This window comes from Protomyctophum bolini (assembly GCF_963924005.1).
Source record: "Protomyctophum bolini genome assembly, chromosome: 12".
In the NCBI taxonomy this organism is placed as follows: Eukaryota; Metazoa; Chordata; class Actinopteri; order Myctophiformes; family Myctophidae; genus Protomyctophum; species Protomyctophum bolini.
The window spans coordinates 6,799,747-6,825,380 of NC_137873.1; the positions used below are offsets into that span (position 1 = coordinate 6,799,747).

Below are 25,634 nucleotides of genomic sequence, written 5' to 3' on the forward strand. Positions count from 1 at the left end.
ACACATGCAGCCATAAAGGGTTGTTCAATATAGCTTTGATTTATTTGACAGATTTAAAAAAACAGAAAAACGGAGTTAGCTGGTTTCTGCCGGATAGCAATCTATATACCTACCTACCTAAGTTTCTTCCTCAATCTCAAAATGGTCTCTATGTGGGTTCTGAAAGGTACCTTTTGCCTACCTATACATACCTACTTATCTACCTATACATACCTACCTACCTACCTATATCTAACTATCCATATGCTCAGATCTAAACTGACAGCAGCTGTCCCGGTCCCAGGGTGTTATCCAGCTCTGCAGTCTTCTGTAATGAATGAGAATGAAGCTCTGATGGAACGATAGGAGGATGAAGAATGGCTCTGATTAGAGACATGATGCTGCATGGAGATTAATGGATGGCACTCGGCCGTGATGCCAAGGACCGCTTATTATTAAACACACACTCAGTGGTGGGAAGTACATTTACTTATTAGAAGTATACTGTACTTAATGAAGTACAATTTGGAAGTATAGGGCTATACTGTATAGGACTGATGATTTGGTAAAAAAAGGATGATTTGGTCAAAAGGATGAAAAAAGGATGATTTGGTAAAAAGGATGATTTGGTAAAAAGGATGACTTGGTAGTGTCAACTAACGTTTGGACCTATGCGGTCTTCATCTGAGTCAGAGTGACAGAGTGTACTGTAGGCCTACTTAATTAAGTACAATTTGGAAGTATAGGGCTATACTGTAGGTCTGATGATTTGGTAAATATGATGATTTGGTAAAAAGGATGATTTGGTAAAAAGGATGAAAAAAGGATGATTTGGTAAAAAATAATGAAAAAATGATGATTTGGTAAAAATAATGAAAAAAGGATGATTTGGTAAAAAGGATGATTTGGTCAAAAGGATGAAAAAAGGATGATTTGGTAAAAAGGATGAAAAACGGATGATTTGGTAAAAATAATGAAAAAAGGATGATTTGGTAAAAATAATGAAAAAAGGATGATTTGGTAAAAATAATGAAAAAAGGATGATTTGGTAAAAAGGATGATTTGGTCAAAAGGATGAAAAAAGGATGATTTGGTAAAAAGGATGAAAAAAGGATGATTTGGTAAAACAGATGACTTCATCTGAGTCAGAGTGACTCTGATGAAGAAACGTTAAGTCGTTCTGTGTTCTATAGCACCTAATAAAAGGCTCTAAATGTCCTCTCCTCCAACTGCACTTATAATAGCCATTTTAAGTGGAGTATTAGTTCCACTAAGGCAGTGGTTTTCAACCCATTTTCATATCAAGGCCCATTATTTATTGGGTGTTTGAGCCACAGACCATGAGATCTACCCTCTCAGACCAAAGACTAAGGATTGTGTCCACAATTCCGTGCTGTGTTGATGTGGTATACCATAGGAGAGACAACAGGCGTTGATGAAAATAACAATTCTGGGAGCGTAAAATGAAACATTTTACTCTCTGCAGGAGTTAAAGATCTATAAGAGTCCATTTGGTTATACCAACTCTCGGCTTTACATTCAACCATTCACACACACACACATTCATACACCGATTGCGGCAGAACAAAGCCATGCAAGGTACCAACCAGCAATTTGGGGTTCAGTGTCTTGCCCAAGGACACTTCGACATGTAGACAGGAGGAGGAGCCGGGATTCGAACCGCCGACCCACGGATCATTGGACGACCTGCTCTACCTCTTGAGCCACAGTCGCCCACCCACAGACACAGACAGACAGACAGACAGACAGACAGGCAAACGTTGATCAAAACAACAATTCTTCTACATTCTCTAATTGTGTAACTTTCTTGTAAATTAATTAATGCAGACGTTTAACAAAAATTGTACCGCTTGAGATTTAAAGACTTAAAAATACTACACGGTCTCAGAGGCTCATGTTCTGCTTGCCCCGAAAAGTAAATCGTCCATTTTAAAATGATCAGTAAAACTTAAATTGCTGTTCAATTATATATATATATATATATATATATATATATATATATATATATATATATATATATATTTCTGGGGCTGTGAGATAAATGTCATGCCTCAGTTGTCATGTCAAATACCTACAGTATAAATAGCTATGAATGACTCTGGATAATAATTCAAATGTATAATTTGTTGAAAGTGATTTTTTTGCTATATGTTTTTTATTTTGAGTCAGTGTTTGTAAACAATTGTAAGTATTGCCTTTGTTAAATGTTTGTCTGTGTCGGACCCCAGGAAGACTATAGCTTTTGTCAAGGCAAAAGCTAATGGGGATCCTTATAAACAATAAACACGTTATTCTATATATTTCTAAGTGTAGCAACAGTGAAAACAGGACAGCAGAGCACTATAGGTAACCAGTGCTCCTATTTTACATTAGAGACCAGAAGACCACTTTCAGCTGTTTTTAGACAGATATATCGTGTTGTGTTTATAGACGGTTGCGTCCACCCCTCTCTGCGACGCGTTGTGAGCTTGTAGATCTGCTATTTTCAGCATGCAAACCACGTGAAAAACATATATACTGGATCTCTTGTCCACTATAGTCCCTTCCTAACGTTTTAATCTAAATCTAAATCTAAATCTTTAAAAAAGCTGTTCATTCCAAGCTTTAAACGCAGAAGCTGCTCTGCATAGAGTTAACATGGGACCACGAAGCTAAAGCAGAAGCTATAGCTTCTTTGGTGTGAATGAAGCTTTAGTCATCGTAGCTTATTTTCCATTTCGTTTTCATCTGTGGAAAAAAAGGTATAATCGATGAACATTTTTCGTCATAGTATTAGTCGAAGAAATCGACACTGCTTGACCGGTCGTGGGACCCTGGACAACGCCTGCAGCCCATGGAGTATAAATGGCGGAGATAGGACTTCAACGTGTTTCACACTTTATTCATAGAAAAGCACTGAGATTCCAACACAAATCAATATAAAATGGTAGTAGCGTTTTACATAAATAAGTAATAAATTTTCGCTTTATAGACAGTATAGCTCAAGAAGTGTAGCACGAAACAAAAACAAAAAAAGAAAAAGTGTTTGATGATGAGCTATCATACTTCTGTGGCAACAAATACTGGGAATACCTTTTTTTTTTTTAATAATCAGTAGCACAAGGAGGCAACAAACACTTTCAAATTTTCCCTTAAGTTAGAAACGATCAAATAAAAGAACGAGGGGGGGGTAATAAATGAGATGCGGAAACAGTACTGGTGAACTACGGGAGAGATTATGCTTCCCTCTACCGATCTAAAGGACGTGGCTGACGGGGCTAAAGGGACAGTACACCCCCTTTCCCCCTATATCGCCCTATCCATTACTCACTCCATGACGCCTTGAATTCATGCCCATCATTTGACGACCTGCAGCAGTCGGTGGTTAAAATGGTAAATGGTGCATTTATATATAGCGCCTTTATCCAAGGCGCTTTACACAGATTGTGCATTACATTCACACACACGCACACACACACACACACACACACACACACGCACACACACACACACGCATTCATACACAGATGCCGGAGGAAACCATGCAAGGAAACCAGCCAGCACACCAGGAGCAATTAGGAGGTTCAGGGTCTTGCTCAAGGACACTTTGACACTAACTCTGGGGGGGGGCCCACAGGGTTCAAACTAGCAACCTTGTGGTTAGTGGTTACCGGCATCCGGCCACTCTACCCCTGAGCCACCGCCACCACATTCACACACACACACACACACACACACACACACACACACAGTGCAGGAAACCATGCAAGGCACCAACCAGCACACCAGGAGCAATTAGGAGGTTCAGCGTCTTGCTCAAGGACTTGCTCTTTGACACCAACGCTGGGGGGAGCCTGCAGGTTTCGAACAGGGAACCTTCCGGTTACCAAGCGGCTATACTCTACCGAGGGGGGTACACCATATGGAAACACATCAAACTATTGGCTTATATAGGAATGCGACAGAAACTGAATGAATGCACATGAATTCAAGGCTTCATTTGGGTGTGGAATTGATTGAGGAGAAAACGAATTGCATTTTTTTTTTGGGTGAACTTCAGAGAGCGAGAGACACAGAGAAGTGACAGAGAGAGAGAGAGAGAGGAAAAAAGTGAAGAGCAAGAAGTCATAGAGTTTGGGTTCTCTTTGTAATAATGGGGCGGGGGTTTGGGGGGGGGGTGGTTGTCTTTGTAATGCCATCAGGTTAATTGGAGGGGGTGGGGGTTGGGGTGGTTGTCTTTGTAATGCCAATCAGGATAACCCATTTGGACCCGAGGACGCATCTGTGTCACATTATATAGCTTTTAACCACCTTACCCATTGAGAAATAGCAGATCTACAAGCTCATAGCTTGAGCTTGTAGATCTGCGATTTTACCCGACAAAAGTTTTTTTAAACAACAGATACAGATAATTCTGCACCACTGACATAGAAACATTCAGAAGACTTTTTTTTTTTTTTTTTTAATCGGCCTCAGGTCTAAATGGGTTTTAAAATCCTGGAGGTTAAAAAAAAAAAAAGGGAATGTAGAAGATATTTGATAAATCATCTTGGTGAGTATAACCCATTTTGGGTGGGAACCCCTTTTGGTGTTATTGCTATGCTTTAGCTATTGAAAAATAGCAGATCTACAAGCTTGTAGGTCTGCTATTTTAGAAAAATCGAAGAACGACTGACATAGAAACATAGGCTTTTTCAGAAAACTGTCAGGATGTAGGAGACATTTTTTTAGAATCTGATCTCAGGTCAGAATGGGATAAGACAAAGCAGTTGAGTGGATGGGGAGTGGGTAGAGATGGTGTACAGGATGTAAAAAACAAGTCCTTTAGTTCGTGGGTCGGGCGCCACGCCGCGGTCGGATGTTTGTCGCCAGAAGAGGACACTTGGACTTTGAGAGAAGACACTATAGGCTTTAAGTCCCAATAAAAATAAAAAAAAATAAACAAAGAAAAAAAAAAAGAGTCAAACTAAACTTTGTACATTGATCGGTCAGAAAAAAAGGCATCTTCCACCATTTTCCAAATATTAAGATTTTTTTTTCCTCCTTTCTTTTTTTGTGTTTTTTTCCCCCTCTTTTTTCCCTTCTAAACGATGCAGCGGTAACGATGCAGGCTGGCTACTGCGCATTGTCCAGAAAAATACAAGCATGCCGTGTCTCGTCTTTTTACGTCCCCCTCTTTTTAAATAGTGGTTCCGTCCTCTCCGTCCGTCCCCCTCTCTTTATAGTTCCTCCCTTTTCTAGGTCTCTTGTGTGTGTGTGTGTGTGTGTGTGGGGTGTGTGGGGGAGGCTGTAAGAGGTGACACGACCTTCGAGTGGTTCTGCATAGTCAGGTTGTAGTATCCGTTTTTACAAATGAATGCCTTCTTTATTTATTTTTCCTCAACTCCAAATAACATGCTTCCTTTTAGAAAACATTTTTTTTTCTTTTGAAAAAACAAAAAACAAAAACAATTTTTTTTAAACATACAAATTATAACCATACAAATAACTATAATAGCGGTAATAGCAAAACAAACAAAACCGAAAGAAATGTACATTAGGAGCACCTGAGAAATGCCTTGAAGTCTTTCATCTTACAAAAAAAACGACAACGTCACATTCCCCGCCCAGAACAAAAAATCAATTCAAGTATCCCAAAAAAAAAAAACGGAACAATACAAAGCAAAAAAAGCAAAAAAAAAAAAAAAAAAGGGAAAACAAATTACATACTTATCATAAATAATTATAACTTTACAATTTTCTGAATTGACACTTTCATATTTACAATATCTTAAATGCTACTACTTTTTTGTTTTTTGTTTCTTTAAGTGATTTCCCTGAGAACTGAGTTTAGCCTCTTTTCTTGCTTTTGCTCGATCTTTATTTTTCGTTCTTCTATCAGTTTTTCTTCGGATCTAAAAAAAAAATTAAAAAAAGAAAAAAAAAAGATAAAGGCTCAAAGTTTGTGACCGACCGACTACCCCCCGGTGGGCGAAGAAGGTATAGCTCTCATGGAATGTCAAAAAAGCAGACACGGAAATGTTTGCTGTCCAAAAAAAACAATGTTTCTTCCCATCAAAAAATCGTTCCCATCAATTATAGGTTGACTCATATCCTTTGTGTATAAATAACCACTTAAACCCGGAGTCCCACAGGGGTGTATACTAGGCCCCTCCTCGATTCCCTCTAAATATCTTCCGCTGAAAATATCCGTCCGTGTCGATCTGCTATATCTTCGACCAAACGCGCCCAGAATATGGACAGTGTGGGGTTGAAGTGGTTATCGATATATAATCCTGTTCACGTGTGTCAGTAAATCATACTCGGTCGTACAAAGTCTCTACAAAAGAAAGGATCAATAAATAAAATGCTGAAGCAGGCAGAACGCACGGAGGAGGTATAATGTGTGAAGTGCTTTAACGATGACATTTTAGTCCTATTTCACTAGAGGCTCTCGATGTAATGCATTACTGCCATTTTTATATGAAAAAGAAATAAAATTAAACACTTTGCCATTTTGGGTGAACCCATTCTGACCTGGGAACGATTCTATAAATGTCTTCTAAATCCTGACAGTTTTCTGAAAAAGCTATGTTTCTATGTCAGTGGTTCTTCGGTTTAAAAAAAAAAAAGCAGACCTACAAGCTCGTAGCAGCGCCACTCGGTGCCGCGCTATGAGCTTGTAGATCTGCTATTTTTCAATAGCTAAAGCATAGCATAATGCTAACACCAAAAGGGGTTCCCGCCCAAAATGGGTTGAGAGAAACGTGGATATGCCGTCTGTATTGCATGAACAACAGTCGTTTAAAAGAAAATCCGTCCCGCGCCACCAAGAATGCACGTGTGGTCTCACAGCATGTTATCATAAGCCCATGAAATATACCGTCTTTGTTTTGTTGTTATTATCTGAAAGTCACGAGTCAGACACGAGGCCACTCGACTTCACAGTCCATATAGACAGCAGAACCAATAGCATTCACAGGTAGCCAAAAATCACCCGTTAACCCATTCTGGGTGGGAATCCCCTTTTGGTGTTTTTTTTTTTTAAGCATTATGTTATGCTTTAGCTGTTGAAAAAATAGCAGATCTACAAGCTCGTGGCGCGACACTCGCTGCCACTCTACAGGCTTGTACATCTGCTATTTTTTTGAAAATGTGAAAATGTGTAGCGCAAATCTACATATTTTCAGATGGGGGGGTTCGACGGCCAATTACATATTTTTGGGGGTCCCTTGACATGAAAAATTTTCAGACCCACTGACATGGGTTTTTTTTTCCAGAAAACTGTCAGGATTCATATAGAAGGCATTTGTAGAATCGTTTAAACGGGTTTAAAAAACTGTTTTAGTGACAGGCAGTGCCGATAGAGGAGTATTTGAGTGGAACAATGGGTCCGGTATAAGCAGAGATCCGTCTAATTTTGCTTCGCAAACTAAATCAGGCTTCAGGAGAGAGTCTTTATAACATACAAAGCAAAGTAGTGGTGCTGTGGTAAACGGTGACCCGCATGGGTTGTCGTAGTCATGTCAATGTTCATGAGATTATTGTATTAATTATATACCAATCATAGCTATTGTATGAATTTCAGCAGCCGATTTAGATTTGGTTTTTAGTCTTTCTGTCTGAATGCATATTTATGAACGTTTTAACATTTTAGTTAAGAGCCATTTTGGTATTTTTTTTTTCTTTTTTGTCAACAAAATGTGAATATTGCATCAGATTACATAGTTCTGGGGGTCCTTGACATGGAAATGTTTGAGAACCACTGACATAGAAACATGGGGTTTTTCAGAAAACTGTCATGATTTAGATAGAAGACATTTCGTAGAATCTATAGTCTCACTCACTCTTTTGTGACCTCATTGCTGTTGTTTGTTTGTGGGTTTTTTTGTGTTTTTGGAATGACATATTTTTACTCTCCACTCCCTCTCAACAACTCTCCGCAGAAAGCATAGCCCTGGCTCCAAAGTGTTAGAAGTACCCGATAACAAAACAAATCAAAAAAATAAAATCATATTTGTTTTTTTTTTATCTCCATAAACTTTATGTGCCGCTTAAAAAAAAAAGGTTTAGTTTTTTTTTCTTCACAATCTTTTAATTATTGTTTTTTTTTAACTTCACCGTTTAAGGAGAGAGAAAAAAAAGCTTCAAACTTTTTTTTCTTCTTTTCGTCGTCCTTTCTTTCTTTCTCTTTTTCTTTACACAGTTTAAGCCATTTCCTCTTTTCACTGTCTCATGAATGTCGCCGTGAACACTTCCTGGTTCATGTCGGAGAAACAAAAAAAAACTAAAGAAACAACATAAGACTCTCCCGACTCGCGACAAAACGTGAGATGAAAAAAAAAAAAAACGAAAAAGCAGAAGAACGTAACTTAAATAGAAACAAGTCAAACTAGTTCCCTAGAAGAAGCTCCGCCCCCTGCGAGGGAGGGAGGGAGGAGGAGGGGTAACCTCGCGTCACCACCAGGCTTTCCACCTATCGGAGGAAAAGCCTGGTTCTGTGTTCCAAAAATCGCCGCGTTAACCAACCGGGTCTGGAGCGGATGGTAACTTTACGCCATGTTTGTAGTCACTGATTTGTAGTCATCATCAGGCAGGAAACCAACAAGGCAGGAATAAGAAGTATACCTAAACCTAAACCGAAGTATAACCTAAACCTAAAGGATTTTCGTGGGGAATTATGCACCCAACCGCACTGAAGACAAGTCAAGACACTGTTCCAACACCAGCCCCCTCCCCTGGGCTAAACCAGGCATGATGGGCCCCCCATGAGGTTTATGAAAACTATTCGTTTCTGCATATAGCACTGATTCCACCTTGTGGTTTTTTCCTGGCCAGATGACTACAAAATCATCGGACTACAAGCATGGCGTATAAATAAAGTTACCATGCGCTCCCGATCCCCTGGATCATATAAACCCGCCCGATAAACGGAACGCTGCCCAGGCTAAGAGGAGGAGGAGGAGGGGGTACAGTCAGGAAGTGAAGTCGGGGGGGGGGGGCCGCGGCCGGGGCGGCGGCGGAGCGGGCGGCGGGCGGTCAACCGAAGCGTTCCCTGACCAGCATCATGAGCTTCTTCTTGCCCTTGTAGATCTGCTTCAGGTTGTCTATGAACTGGGCGAACTGGATGTGGCCGTCCTGCGCCAGCAGGAAGGTCTCGCGCGCCTTGCTGAGGAACTCGATGAACTCGCCGTAGTGCCGCGGCGAGATGTGCGTGAGCCGCGAGTGCGTGGTGTTGATGTACGCCGAGACGGTGGCGTCCAGCAGCTGCCGCAGCGGCGCCTTGTCCGTGGACATGAGCTTGCCCGAGTTGCGGCGGCCGGGGATGCCCGCCAGGCCGGGCGCCGTCACGGTGCAGCGGCGGAGGATGTCCGAGAGCACCGTGGCGCAGTGCACGCTCTTCACCACCAGGGGGATGATGGCGGCCAGCTCGTTCTTGCCCAGCGAGTGCGAGAGCGCGCACGCCCAGAGCACGTCGTTGATGGCCGGGTGGGTGTCCTGTATAGTGGGGGGAGGGGGGGGGGGTGGGAGGAGGAGGAGGAGGAGGGGTGGGAGAAGGAGGAGGAGGGGGGGGGGGGGGGAGAGGAGGAGGAGGGGTGGGAGAAGGAGGAGGAGGGGTGGGGGGGGGAGAGGAGGAGGAGGGGTGGGAGAAGGAGGAGGAGGGGTGCGGGGTGGGGGAGAGGAGGAGGAGGGGTGGGAGGTGGAGGAGAAGGAGGAGGAGGAGGGGGAGAAGGAGGAGGAGGGGTGGGGGGGGGAGAGGAGGAGGAGGAGGGGGAGGAGGAGGAGAAGGAGGAGGAGGAGGAGGAGGGGGAGAAGGAGGAGGAGGAGGAGGGGGAGGAGGAGGGGTGGGAGGAGGAGGAGAAGGGGGAGGAGGAGGAGGAGGGGGAGGAGGAGGAGAAGGAGGAGGGGGGGTGAGGGGGGGGGGAGGAGGAGGAGGGGGGGGGGGGGGAGGAGGAGGAGAAGGAGGAGGGGGGTGGGAGGAGGAGGAGGAGGAGGGGGAGGAGGAGGAGGTGGGGTGGGAGGAGGAGGAGGAGAAGGGGGAGGAGGAGGAGGTGGGGTGGGAGGAGGAGGAGGGGTGGGAGGAGGACGGAAGATAAAAATGGATTCGTAGATTAGTGGCGATGGTAAATGCGTAAATGCATTTTATATAGTGAATTTATCCAAGGTGCTTTACAGAGATTGTGCATTATACATTCACTCACACATTCACACACACACATTCATACACCGATGCCCGGAGGAAACCATGCAAGGTATACCAACCAGCACATCGGGAGCAATTATTAGGGGTTCAGTGTCTTGCTCAAGGACACTTCGACACTACCTCTGGCAGGGGGAGCCCACAGGGTTCGAACTGGCAACCTTGCGGTTCCCTATCCGGCCACCCCACCCCACTCCACCACATGATGGGATGGTTATATGAATCGCTTTATTCATCGAATTCATGTTGGATTGTGACACCCGTGTGATTGGCTGTTGGACTCATCAAACACCCATGTGATTGGCTCTGGTGACTGATATTGTGATCGTAATACGTGAGGAGTCCGTGGACCGTGTACAAAAAGAAAAATCGCCCAAAAGTATTAATTCACCCGGTGCCAGTCAGTGATTTTCAGGGTTTTCTTCTTACCTTTTACGTAGTCACAGAATATTTATGTCCACTACGATTGATCCCAAAATCGTTGATGGTCACATGGGTGATGGACTGATGGTCACATGGGTGATGGTCACATGGGTGATGGTCACATGGGTGTCCGTGAAAATGAAAACATAGCGACTCCTCATTGAAAGTCCCAAAATGGCGTTATAGTTACTGTGCGTGTGTTAACCGCGTTATGGCGTTATTATGTCAACTTCGCTCCGTGAGTCAGACTGTCGTACAGGCGTCTCTGTGCTGACTGCTGCTGAGAGAGAGAGAGAGAGCGCTCTCTGTGTTGACAGTTTCGTTTGTGCTCTGCCTCTCATACTAGCCTCTGAGCCCACATGGCTATTGGCTTAACACCCTAACGTGAACAAAGCACGTCGCAGAAGAGGTCATTGATTGGCTAACGTAGGGCCAGATTTCAGGGTAAGCCAATCAGAGACAGAGTAGGGCGGGTCTTTTCTTATGCCTGTAGGTAAACAGTACAGACCTACAGTCTATGACACAGACACACAAAAACCCTTGTAACGCATACACAGAAAACTCCGGTTGAACGGACATTATTACCACACGCTACAATGGCAAATGCGGATAACGGCGAGATCGGATGGTTTGTGGGTTGGAAATATCGATTTTAAATGGCCACAGTAGCATGATGTCACCAAGAGTCAACTTGACAAAATGATGTTGTTGAGGAAATGCTTCCCCTCTCAACGGTGGAGTCTGTTCCTTGGTCAGCAAAATACCAGTGAAAGCATGAGGGCCAATGTGCAGAAATACATTTTCCAAATACCTGAACAGTGAACATTCTAAAATGGAAGATGAGCTCAAAAATACATTTGATGAATTAGAATATCTCTCTATCACTGCAGATATATGGACTCATTTTTTTTTGTGATTATTATAAAAAAATAAAATGAAGTTGAGGCTACAATAGAGATGCCTGTCAAAATGTCTGAGCATGTTTTATTGTTCCACTACATTTCATAATGTTAGGAGGGAGTTGTCTTTTCTCTTACTGTGCGACAGAACCAAAAACCTTCTTTTAAATCGTTTTTTATACTATTATTTTGTAAAGTAAAGTAAAGTAGTTACTTTCATAATTTAAAGTAAAGTAACAAATTACTTTTTTAGATAAGTAACGATAACTATAATTCTTTACTTTTTAAAAGTAACTTGCCCAACACTGGGAAACATGCTGTAGAATCGACTCCGCGTGTTTCCATATATATATAATATATTCCATATATTGAATTTTGTTGTTGTTCTTCATGTCATGTCTATGATTCAATCAATCAATCAATATATGGCTGAGGGTTAAACAGTGAATCAAAGGTTATCTAGTGTAAAAACACTGGACGTACATGGACATACATCAGAGCTTATATGCCGTATTTTTAGAATAGAAAAAACTAACCGTCTCCTCACGTATGAGAATGACAACATCAGCCACTCGGTGTCTGCTATTTTTGAAAAATCGTGAAAATGTGGTGCAAATCTTTGAATATTTCTTCTTTCAGAGCAAACGTTTTTAACTAAAATCTCTAAATGGGTTAACCCATTCTGAACGGGAACCCATTTTGGTGTTAGCACTATGTTATGCTTTAGCTATTGAAAAATAGCAGATCTACAAGCTCGTAGCGCGCCACTCGGTGGCGCGCTACGAGCTTGTAGATCTGCTATTTTTGAAAAATCGAAGAATCACTGACATTTTTAGAATCTGATCTCAGGTCAGAATGGGTTAATCAGACCAGTGTGTGTCCAGTGGAAACCTCGTATGAATCTGATCTCAGGTCAGAATGGGTTAAAAGACCTACCTGGTTGTAGGCCAGGTTGAGGTGCGTCATGGTATTAAAGACCTACCTGGTTGTAGGCCAGGTTCAGGTGTGTTTCATGGTATTAAAGACCTACCTGGTTGTAGGCCAGGTTCAGGTGTGTTTCATGGTATTAAAGACCTACCTGGTTGTAGGCCAGGTTCAGGTGTGTTTCATGGTATTAAAGACCTACCTGGTTGTAGGCCAGGTTCAGGTGTGTTTCATGGTATTAAAGACCTACCTGGTTGTAGGCCAGGTTCAGGTGTGTTTCATGGTATTAAAGACCTACCTGGTTGTAGGCCAGGTTCAGGTGTGTTTCATGGTATTAAAGACCTACCTGGTTGTAGGCCAGGTTCAGGTGTGTTTCATGGTATTAAAGACCTACCTGGTTGTAGGCCAGGTTGAGGTGCGTCATGGCCAGCGAGGCCAGCTTGAAGGAGCGCAGCGGGTAGCCGCGGTGCTCCATGTAGCGGGCGATGGTGAACAGCTGCGAGTAGGTCATGCCCGTGGAGGCGGCGTCGATCACGATCTGGTAGGCCGTCTCGAAGGCGATGTGGTCCTTCTCGCAGAGCGTGAGCGCCGACAGCGCGCAGTTCTGCGGGTCCTTCATGGCGCACTGCAGCGCCAGGGGTGCGCGCGCAGCTGGCCAGCTCCTCGCGCTGCGGGTAGTCCAGCGAGAGGCGCAGGATGGTGTTGTGGGACATGACGGTGGCCGCCACGATGCTGGTGGCCTCGGTGGGCGTGAACAGCGTGTACCAGCTCTGGAGGATGCTCACCAGCGCACGCAGCCCTATAAGGGGAACGGGAGAGGAGAGAAACCCTTTATTAGAGGTGGACAACGCACGCAGCCCTAAGGGACGAGACAGGGGGAGGAAAGCCTTTATTACAGTCCAATCCATCTTCAACCGCTTATCCGTAGTCGGGTCGCGGGGGGCAACAGCTCCACCAGAGTGTTGCCAGACTTCCCTCTGCAGAGCAACATTAGTGACTTCCTCCTGGGGGGGGGATCCCGAGACGTTCCAAGGCCAGTGAGTCGATGTGTTTCCTCCAACTGCGCCTTGGTCTGCCCCGGGGGTCTCCTCCTCCCCGTGGGACGTGCCTCGAGGACCTCCCTATAGGGAGACGCCCGAGAGGCATCCTAACCAGATGCCCCGAACCACCTAAGCTGGCTCCTTAACAGGCGAAGAAGCAGCGACTCTACACAGAGTCTCTCTCTCACGTGACTGAACTTCTCACCCTATCTCTAAGGGAGATAGATGCCTTCTCTAAGTTAGGGCGCCTTGACACAGGTCCAAGGTGCCTCAGAATATGTTGATAATATTTGGAATTAATCAATGTCGCTTCAGTTCAACCGCGCATTGTGAGCTCGTACGTCTGCCGTGTTCGAAGCGCAACAGCAGAGCGCAAACCAAAAAATAAAATGACTTGTCTTTTAGTTTAGTAGTCTTCTCCACTGTTTTTCCTTTGTTTTGCCAATGGGTGTACCCAAATTGCTTCTCCACTAGTCCCTGCCTATAACACTAACAGTCTAGTTTTTATCTGTTGAGATGAGATGAGAGGAGAGGGCTGAGGAGAAGAGAGAGTGTACAAATGGTTTGATACATACCGACTTCAGTAGCACAGGTAACCAGCCAGCGAACCATCTCTCTTCTTCTCCAGTTGAGTGTGGAAAGAGTCATCCTCATTACCTACACACGTACACACACACACACAGGTATTTGATCAGTTGTGGACGGTAAATGAAAGCTAAATGTTTAATTAATGGAAAGATGAATCAAGGTTTCTGCCCGACAGCGACGTTGCGAAGAAGGATCACGTTAACCCATTCTGACCTGAGATCAGATTCATACGAGGTTTCCACTGGACACACACTGGTCTGATTAACCCATTCTGACCTGAGATCAGATTCTGAAAAATGTCAGTCGTTCTTCGATTTTTCAAAAATAGCAGACCTACAAGCTCGTAGAGCTTGTAGATCTGCTATTTTTAAATAGCTAAAGCATAACATGATGCTAACACAGAACGGGTTCCCGTTCAGAATGGGTTAAAATGAGAAAACAAACTAAACTCGAGTTGGTTCAACGTGTGCCGCAAGTCTCACAATTTACACACGCATTCAGACCCGCACCACGTGTGGAAACGTCATAGCTATAATCCAACCGATGGATTGCGAGGAGATGTACAACACGTCCTAGTGTCCTTTTAACTCAAATCTTAAGCTTCCGAGAGGTCCCTTGGAACTACATATTTTCATTACATATATCTTTGGGAGTCCTTGACATGAAATACTTTGAGAACGACTGACATGGAAACATAAGGTTTTTCAGAATATTGTCTATTTAGAAACTATTTATCTAAATGGGTTAACCTTAGCTTTTATATGAAATATCCCAGAAGACCCGTACAGGATTATATGGAAGATGCTTCTGCTGCACATATTGATAACCAATATCGTGGTCGCTCTTCTGTTCAGCAAATGCTCTAATCTTAAGATAATAACCCAAAGTGGGCAATCTAGATCGGAAGATACTACTTTGGCTGTGCTTCCATAAAATGTGATCTTTATTTTGAACCTACACAATGCATGTATATTTCTCATTACATACATACACATACATACATATATAAGAACAAGAATTAAGAAGAGATGGAGGTGCTTGCTTCTATGGAATCCAACTGACTGAACGTAAAACAGCTAGTTAACACCTGACTGACTGACATTTAAAGTCTGACACAAACATCTGCTCCAATTAATGGCAGCCGACAGTGAAAACAACACCCACGCCCCACGCGCGCGCCACCGCAGGCTTTAAATAGCCAGACAATAAGTGAGTTATTCCTCGATTACAGTCATCCCGTCCTCCCGTGATTACAGAACCGGGGTTGAATATGTGTGGTCGATCTTCTGTCAACATCCATACGTCACGGTTTTCCCTCTGTTTATTTGTGGCTATAAACTTTCAAACAATTACAAAAGTTCAAAGAAAGTGGGCTGCCACGGTTTTCTTTGCTAACAAGCACCCCGATTCCCTCGCGGTAAAAAAAATGATTCATGAAAATTGTGGTGGCACGGTCAAAACAAAACAAAAACAAACAAACAAACAAAAATCAGCTTACGCTCCCATTTTCTTTCTCTCGCATGCACGCACACACAAACCAACACACGTGCGGCCATAAACACGCGCACGCACGCACGCACACACGCACACACACACACACACACACACGCGCGCGCACGCACACACACGCGCACAGACACACGCGACCGTGCATACCTGCAGACCCAGCTCCAGCGCCACGTTGAGCAGGGTGATGTCGGGGGGGTTGTCGGCCGGCGTGGCGATCTTGAAGGCGTCCTGGGCCAGTTTGAAGATGAGCGAGGACGAGTGGATGTTCTTCTGGATGGCCTCCAGCACCGTCCGCAGCCTCAGCATGTCTCCTGAGGACCACAGACACCAACCATCAGGACCACAGACACCAACCATCAGGACCACAGACACCAACCATCAGTCACAATGCACCAGATTAAGCCCTAAACCAGGGGTGGGGCAACTTTGACTATGCAGAGGGCCACTATATTTCCACACTCACTCTCTAGGTTTAGGGCCATATATATTACTGTCGTAGCAAAAAATAGCCGATCTACAAGCTCAAAACGACTATTTGTGCTATAATCAAATTGAAATCTTTAATTTCTTTTTTGCTATTTTTGAATTGGAATCCTGAAAATTAATGTAATTTCAAATGCCTTTAATTATACTCGTGTTTAGCTATACTAATTTAGACTGAAGTCATTAAAGCGGTGTCATGTTTGCATGTTGTGGAATTAGTAAACAAGCTGAAACTGATATTATATCAGTATTCTGACATTATAACCCTGAGGGCCACATTAAGTGAAGGTGGGGGGCCGCCAGTTGCACACCCCTTGCCCTAAACCCCATGTCGATAATAGATCGACGCACAGTCAAGATGCACAGAACATGCTTTTCAGTGTCAGACTGTCAGTGTGTGCGTGTGTACCTTTAGCAGCGGTGAGCATGGTGGATGTGTGTGTGCGTGCGTGTACCTTTAGCGGCGGTCAGCATGGTGGATGTGTGTGTGACTGTGTGTGCGCGTGTGTACCTTTAGCAGCGGTGAGCATGGTGGATGTGTGTGTGACTGTGTGTGCGCGTGTGTACCTTTAGCAGCGGTGAGCATGGTGGATGTGTGTGTGTGTGCGTGCGTGCTAACCTTTAGCGGCGGTGAGCATGGTGGATGTGTGTGTGTGTGCGCGTGTACCTTTAGCAGCGGTGAGCATGGTGGATGTGTGTGTGTGTGTGTGTGTGTGTGTGCGTGCGTGCGTGCTAACCTTTAGCAGCGGTGAGCATGGTGGATGTGTGTGTGTGTGTGCGTGTACCTTTAGCGGCGGTGAGCATGGTGGATGTGTGTGTGTGTGTGTGTGTGTGCGTGTGCGTGCTAACCTTTTGCGGCGGTGAGCATGGTGGAGGCCAGCTCACACTGCTGCGACTCCAGATGGCCCAGGGTGAACCAGCGGGGGAACCTGGAGGGCACGATGGAGATGCCGTGGTGAGGGTGACCCATGTCCCCCGAGACCCCCGACGACTCCAGCACCGGCAGCCTGGATGGACAAGAGGAGGAGGAGGAGGAGGGCACAGGATGCACCGTTTAATTAATGAATACGTCCAGAACTATTTAACCCATTCTGACCTGAGATCAGATTCATACGAGGTTTCCACTGGACACACACTGGTCTGATTAACCCATTCTGACCCGAGATCAGATTAAAAAAATGTCAGTCGTTCTTCGATTTTTCAAAAATAGCAGACCTACAAGCTCATAGCGCGCCACTCGGTGGCGCGCTATGAGCTTGTAGATCTGCTATTTTTCAATAGCTAAAGCATGACAGGATGCTAACACCAAAAGGGGTTCCCGTTCAGAATGGGTTAATGCACTGTTTGACATGGAGGAGTGGAGCGGAGCGGTGGGGAGTGGGGAGGAGACCCCCAGGGGGGGAGGAGACCTACTGCAAGGTTCAAGGTTGTGCTTTATTATCCCATTCTGGGCGGGAACCCCTTTTGGTGTTTTAACTATAAGCATTATGTTATATACCTTAGCTATTGAAAAATAGCAGATCTACAAGCTTATAGGTCTGCAATTTTTTGAAAAATCGTAAAAATGTGGCACAAATCTTTGAATATATATTCTTTCAGAGCAAACGTTTTTTCGTTATTTCGACGTCAGGCCAAAATGGGTTATTGTTCTATCTTGTGTACAGGTACACAAGAGTAAAAGTTATCTTTGTTTGACTTCACAGATAGCATAGATAGCATAACAACAACCAACAAGCCAACAAGGATAGAATATAGAGTGCAAAAAAAAAGAGAGCAAACAAAGAGTAGAAAAAGAGTATCATACTGTAGTAATTATGTGCATGTTTTCCTTGCATTAGCAAAGTTAGGCGAACAACTTCACAGTAGGCTATGTTCCATAAATATAATATACAACAAAAAAAAAAGAAAATTCCCCCGATACGCTCCGGTTCCGGTCACTTCTGCAGTACAGAACCATTCAACGAGCCGCGTTACAACACCACCGACGCAGACGAGTCAGCAGAGAAATACGGTCGCGCGTACAGTACGTGTTTGAGATAGTTGAACTTAAAATGTAATCAATGTGCGTTTGCGTGTAACATTTAAAGACCCCAGTGTGTGTGTGTGTGTGTGTGTGTGTGTGTAATAGTTAATGACTCTCATAATTAACTTGCTTGTTATAAATATACATGCGCTATACAAAAAGTCACACTGGATCGCCGAACCTGCTGCTCCAGAGAATAAAACGGCATCGCTTAAATGAGATGGTCTGCAGTTATTATGTTCAAAACTGTGTCATTGCTTTGTAGAAAAGCATGCCAGCACAATATAACATAGTCCATTCCATTAGAAACAGACTGGCTTGCCTTTCCTTTTCTGAGTATCTTGAACACTTTCCAACATGCGGTCGTAAAGCCGGTACACTCGTAACGGTACACTCATAACGGTACACTCATAACAGTACACTCATAACAGTACACTCATAACGGTACACTCATAACGGCACACTCATAACCGACTCGTGAGAGGCTACTTTGAAAGCATACTTTCTAACTACCTATTCGGTTTCAGGTTCAAATGAGTTCAAGTTCAAATCTGACAGCTTGGCATCTGCTACAGATGGCATCCCATCCCACCCCCCCCCCCCCCCCCCCCCTCCTTCCTTTTCATAACCATAACAACATTAAAAGGGAGTTTGTTTTCAAAGCTACCCGAGATGTTCCTGAGGTTAAAAAAAAAACCCCTTTCATGAAACAATAACAAAAATCCGCACACCAGAGACAGCTGCTTAAATAGTTCCATCCTGGGGTTTTTTATTTTTTTCTTTATCGGTGGCAACGTTTCAAGGACCTACTGTACCTACTGTAGGTACAGTAGGCCTACTGTAGATCTGAATAAGAGCCTCCGGTCCCATCTATCTCCCGTACCCACATTTGTGACCCCTCTCAGTGGTTTCAGACACAGGTCGGCGCTAATGAAACTCCACAATTGACCAAAATACAAAATGTTCTTTCTTTTTGGTGGTTTTCGTTTTTATCCACATTAACAGTTGGAATGTTAAAGAAGGTTTTTTATTCCAACAGAAAGTATTTTTTTTGTGTCATTAAATCGTTGCAATTACATTGCAAAAAAATGTCTCTGTATTTACAGTTTTCAATGAACAATACATCATATGAAAGCTTTACATTATGTAGTTTCATAATATGTAAAAAAAAAGAAAAACTGAAAAATGACCATGGCCCCCCCTTGTGTCTCAAAACCAATGTACTCTGTCACATTTCTGATCCACCACCAGCCAGCGTCCTGCACAGCAGGACAGGACGCGCACAGTAGCGCCTTTTGTGACACCGTTTTCATTAAAGGAAGGAAAACGATATGCACATCCCAGTTTCAGAATACGGTGCTGGACCCAAAAAAATGACTGAATGAAGACTTTAGAAAGTCCGGGGGGGGGGGGGGCGAAACGTTGTTGTATTTAGGTTGAAATAAAAAAGACGGGGAGCAGAACTATATTGTGCGCGGACATACCCTTTTCATTAAAACCTTTTTTTTGAACAAACAAAATATCAAATGTACACAAGCTCTGTGAGATCATGACATGTACACATTGATGGTGTACGATGGTGTATAAAAACGGGTGTAGATCGTGACCGTAATAACGTGCTGCGTGCTGTCTCACCTCATGGCGCGCAGGGCCAGCTTGTACGCCAGGTCTGCGTCGTGCGGAAGCACGGCGGTGAACAGGTACTTGGCGAAGGTGTGCATGGGAACGCTCTCCCTGTGGATCACCTCTCCCAGACCGCTGAACGGGCCCGCTGTATGGGGGGAGGGGAGGGGAGGGAAGGTGTTATAGAACGGTCCGACAGAAGCAACCGGAGAAAGATATAAACGTGTTGTTGCTGTCGCGCAGGGACGGATTAACCCCCATGAGGGCCCCTGGGCCGGTCATTTTTGCAGGGCCCCCATAGCGCGCGTGCTTTTTGTGTTTTTCCGTGTTTTTATCATGTTTTTGACCGAAATTTAACTAAATCAATGGCCAATGAAGGGCCCCAGGAACCCTTTTCAGGGTGTCAAACCTAGTACTGCGCGGTCCAATTTCCCAGAAGGGCCCCTGAGAGCCAAGGGCCCCTGGGCCACGGCCCCACTGGCCCAATGGCTAATTTGTCCCTGCTGTCACGTGGAATGTCCACGATGTGGCATTTATAGAGCTTGTATAGAAATGTATGACACCTTGTCGAAAAGGGAACACCTTTATCTAAAAACCTGGTCGCCCATTATTGAGATGCTTGTTAGAATTGGACTGAAGTGGTGTAATTCAATGTTGTTCTGCCCCGTAATGTCATCTAATTAATGTTTGATATGTGTATACTGTAGTGTATGTATGTTTGTATTATCTATGAGGGTACACATGTATGCATATGTCTTCTTTTTCATATCAGAAATGGTTTTTTTAGAATTGATAGTGATGTTGTCTCTGTCCTCGGAGTGCCGTGTAGTCGTCAGCCTTGTCAGTTATTATTTGATTGTTTTTGTCTTTTTCTTTGAGTTATGTTTTGTCTCCATTTATTGTAAGTCTCTTGTTTGTATGTTTTTTGCTATTTTTTGTCCGATCTGTAATTTTATGGTTAATCATTACTGAAATGCTTCTATGCCAAAAATCATAATAAACAGATGTTTAAAAAAAAGAAAAGAAATGTATGATAAAGTTTAAAGGACGATAAATGCAAACTAACACTAAAAAAAAACTCAGGAAAAAAAAGAGAGTTCACAAACTCTGAGTCAAACAAACAAGTGCCGCGACGACCTCCCTATAGGGAGACACCCCGAGAGGCATCCTAACCAGATGCCCCGAGAACCACCTAAGCCGGCTCCTTATACCAGGCGTCTCTACTCAAGAGTCTCTCTCTTGCGTGACTGAACTTCAGTTCTCATACCCTATCTCTAAGGGAGATGCCAGCCACCCCTCGAAGAAGAAGACCTCATATCAGTCTTAACCGGGCCACGTAAGTCCGTTTTCGCTTCGGCGGCAGTCATTTAACTTCCGTGTTTCCCTAAATGGTATAAACGTCACGTACCTTCCAGAAGCTGGATGGCCTGTTTCCTCAGGGTCTGAACCAGGATGTCGTCCAACTCCAACTCCTGCAGCTTGGCGACGATCTGCTCCTCGTTGCGGCACACCTGCGTTCACGACAAAAAACACCACAATAGCAGAGTTCGGTGTTAAAACAGCTAAAAAAAAGACACTGACTGGACCACAGGATGAGACTATATAGAGCCCAGAGGCTCCTTCAGTCACACCGTCTCGAAACCTGGTTTTAGTTTGTGAACTTAGATGAGAAAGGCAACACGCTGGAGGATAAAGGGCTCTCACTCAGCTAATGTGTTTTCATGCCTCAGACAAGCCTCTGTGTCTAGTGTGTGTGGTACTGGTGCAGTTCATGGACATTGATGTGTCACGTATGTTCTAGGCCGGGCATTTTTACTAGTTAACTAGTTTACTAGTCAACTAGTTGTTTAACTACCTATTATGTAAAAAAAAGAAAGAAAAAAAAGTATTGCTTTCTTCTCAAAATATACGGTTTTCTTCATTTCCTTGGGAAAAAAAAAGAAAGGACACACATTTCCATTCCATCAAACACAGACGAACCGATTTGTAAGTCTGAGAGCGTACAAACATATGTATTTACATTATTTTGTTGTGGTTAAATGTGAAGAAAACAGTAAATTGTCACCTTATCCTGGGCGTAGAGGCCCTCCGGCATCATCCTCTGCTGGCCCATGCCCATCAGCGCCACCTCCAGGGCCAGCGCCAGGTACGACTCCCCTCCGTCGGTACTGCCCCAAACCGGGACGTGGTGGTAGGACGGGGGCCGGGGGTCCCCCTCTGGGCAGGACGACAAAACACAGGCTTCGTTTAGGTAAACGTTACACAGTGTTGGTTCTGACGCAAAACACAGGCTTCGTTTAGGTAAACATTACACAGTGTTGGTTCTGACGCAAAACACAGGCTTCGTTTAGGAACGTTCACAGTGTTGGTTCTGACACAAAACACAGGCTTCGTTTAGGTAAACGTTACACAGTGTTGGTTCTGACGCAAAACACAGGCTTCGTTTAGGTAAACGTTACACAGTGTTGGTTCTGACGCAAAACACAGGCTTCGTTTAGGAACGTACTCAGTGTTGGTTCTGACACAAAACACAGGCTTCGTTTAGGTAAACGTTACACAGTGTTGGTTCTGAGGCAAAACACAGGCTTCGTTTAGGTAAACGTTACACAGTGTTGGTTCTGACACAAAACACAGGCTTCGTTTAGGTAAACGTTACACAGTGTTGGTTCTGACACAAAACACAGGCTTCGTTTAGGTAAACGTTACACAGTGTTGGTTCTGACACAAAACACAGGCTTCGTTTAGGTAAACGTTCACAGTGTTGGTTCTGACACAAAACACAGGCTTCGTTTAGGTAAACGTTACACAGTGTTGGTTCTGACACAAAACACAGGCTTCGTTTAGGTAAACGTTCACAGTGTTGGTTCTGACACAAAACACAGGCTTCGTTTAGGTAAACGTTACACAGTGTTTGTTCTGACACAAAACACATGCTTCGTTTAGGAACGTTACCAGTGTTGGTTCTGACACAAAACACAGGCTTCGTTTAGGAACGTTCGCAGTGTGGATTCTGACACAAAACACAGGCTTCGTTTAGGTACGTTACACAGTGTTGATTTTGACACAAAACACATGCTTCGTTTAGGAACGTTCACAGTGTTGGTTCTGACACAAAACACATGCTTCGTTTAGGAACGTTCACAGTGTTGGTTCTGACACAAAACACAGGCTTCGTTTAGGAACGTTACACAGTGTTGGTTCTGACACAAAATGCATGCTTCGTTTAGGAACGTACACAGTGTTGGTTCTGACACAAAACACAGGCTTCGTTTAGGTAAACGTTACACAGTGTTGGTTCTGACACAAAACACAGGCTTCGTTTAGGAACGTTACACAGTGTTGGTTCTGACACAAAACACAGGCTTCGTTTAGGAACGTTACACAGTGTTGGTTCTGACACAAAACACAGGCTTCGTTTAGGAACGTTACACAGTGTTGGTTCTGACACAAAACACATGCTTCGTTTAGGAACGTTCACAGTGTTGGTTCTGACACAAAACACAGGCTTCGTTTAGGTAAACGTTCACAGTGTTTGTTCTGACACAAAACACAGGCTTCGTTTAGGAACGTTCACAGTGTTTGTTCTGACACAAAACACAGGCTTCGTTTAGGAACGTTACACAGTGTTGGTTCTGACACAAAACACAGGCTTCGTTTAGGAACGTTCACAGTGTTGGTTCTGACCCAAAATACATGCTTCGTTTAGGTAAACGTACACAGTGTTGGTTCTGACACAAAACGCATGCTTCGTTTAGGAACGTTCACAGTGTTGGTTCTGACACAAAACACATGCTTCGTTTAGGAACGTTCACAGTGTTGGTTCTGACACAAAACACAGGCTTCGTTTAGGAACGTTCACAGTGTTGGTTCTGACACAAAACACAGGCTTCGTTTAGGAACGTTACACAGTGTTGGTTCTGACACAAAACACAGGCTTCGTTTAGGAACATTACACAGTGTTGGTTCTGACACAAAACACATGCTTCGTTTAGGAACGTTCACAGTGTTGGTTCTGACACAAAACACAGGCTTTGTTTAGGAACGTTACACAGTGTTGGTTCTGACACAAAACACATGCTTCGTTTAGGAACGTTCACAGTGTTGGTTCTGACACAAAACACAGGCTTCGTTTAGGAACGTACACAGTGTTTGTTCTGACACAAAACACATGCTTCGTTTAGGAACGTTACCAGTGTTGGTTCTGACACAAAACACAGGCTTCGTTTAGGAACGTTACACAGTGTTGGTTCTGACACAAAACACATGCTTCGTTTAGGAACGTTCACAGTGTTGGTTCTGACACAAAACACAGGCTTCGTTTAGGAACGTACACAGTGTTTGTTCTGACACAAAACACATGCTTCGTTTAGGAACGTTACCAGTGTTGGTTCTGACACAAAACACAGGCTTCGTTTAGGAACGTTCGCAGTGTGGATTCTGACACAAAACACAGGCTTCGTTTAGGTACGTTACACAGTGTTGATTTTGACACAAAACACATGCTTCGTTTAGGAACGTTCACAGTGTTGGTTCTGACACAAAACACATGCTTCGTTTAGGAACGTTCACAGTGTTGGTTCTGACACAAAACACAGGCTTCGTTTAGGAACGTTCACAGTGTTGGTTCTGACACAAAACACATGACAAGTCTGACAAGTCTTCTAAATCCTGACAGTTTTCTGAAATACCCCAATGTTTCTATACCAGTGGTGCTCAATATTTTATGTCAAGGACCCCAAAAATATATGTAATTGCATGGCCACCGACCCCCATCTGAAAATATGTTGTTCCAGGGACCCCCCCCCCCCCCCCCCAAGAAGCAAAGATTTGAGTTAAAAACATTCGCTCTGAAAGAATATATATTCAAAGATTTGCGCCACATTCTCGCGATTTTTCAAAAATAGCAGACATACAAGCTCGTAGCGCGGCACTCGGTGCCAGATCTACAAGCTCATAGCGCGGCACTCGGTGCCGCGCTATGAGCTTGTAGATCTGCTATTTTCCAATAGCTAAAGTATAACACAATGCTTTAAAACACCAAAAGGGATCCCCCCCCCCCGTCCAGAGTGGATTAAGACCTGATGCCAATTCTACAAAATGCCTTCTGAAGCCTTCCAAAACGGCAGACGTACCGTGGCATGTTTTGCCTGTACTGTATACACAGCAGGGCAACACAGTGTGACAGATACACATGTTTTGCCTGTACTGTACACAGCAGGGCAACGCAGTGTGACAGATAAACAATAACATTTGTTATAGGATTTAGAAGACACAAAATGTTGTACAATATGGGCCTCAGGTCTTAATAGTCAAAATGAACACCAGCTATCATCACTGTGTTGTACTGTACACTGTCCATTCCACCCTCTGGTCCCCAAACAACACGTCATGGGAGGACTATCATTTCTCTCTCTCTCTCTCTCTCTCTCTCTCTCTCTGACAACAGCGTTGTACACAAACCAATGAGTGTGCCAGGCCAGCGGTCATTGTTCGGGCCTGAACAATGGTTCCCTGTGGTCCGCAAACAATAGCCAAAGACCCCAACAGACCCCAGCCCCTTATTCTGTTTTCAGCTTTCTGTTTTCTGCTGCTGCGTTCTGAGGCAGAACACTAAACCAAGGCCCTGGGCTGGCTCTCCAATGGAAAATGGTGATGGATTGTATATGTGTTACGCACGCACGCACGCACGCACGCACGCACGCGCGCACGCACGCACGCGCACACACACACACACACACACACACACACACGCATCTGTCATTCTCTCTCTCTCTCTCTCTCTCCCCAGTGTGGTGTAAAGGACCAGGCCCCATCCATTCATGCTGGGGGTATGGTTTATGGCCGCCTGCAGCACAACAATAGCTCCGAGAGGTTTTTGCTGGATTTAATAACAACACGGAGCCTGTTTGTCTGTCTGTCCAGTCACTCTCTGGGCTCCTAGGGCCCTCTGATGTCCCCCCCGC

General features: G+C 44.2%; 1 protein-coding gene across 1 annotated transcript in view; it reads right to left on the reverse strand.

Moving 5' to 3' along the window:
• Positions 1–2,865: 2,865 nt before the first annotated feature.
• Positions 2,866–25,634, reverse strand: part of zswim5 (zinc finger, SWIM-type containing 5) — a 105,958-nt gene continuing 83,189 nt past the window's right edge. Inside the window, 9 exon segments of the mRNA XM_080779218.1 lie at positions 2,866–9,456; positions 12,800–13,042; positions 13,044–13,204; positions 14,021–14,102; positions 15,690–15,853; positions 16,875–17,032; positions 19,684–19,819; positions 21,080–21,182; positions 21,737–21,888. Of these exon segments, the coding sequence (XP_080635344.1) occupies positions 8,998–9,456; positions 12,800–13,042; positions 13,044–13,204; positions 14,021–14,102; positions 15,690–15,853; positions 16,875–17,032; positions 19,684–19,819; positions 21,080–21,182; positions 21,737–21,888 (1,658 nt within the window). The 3' untranslated portion in view covers positions 2,866–8,997.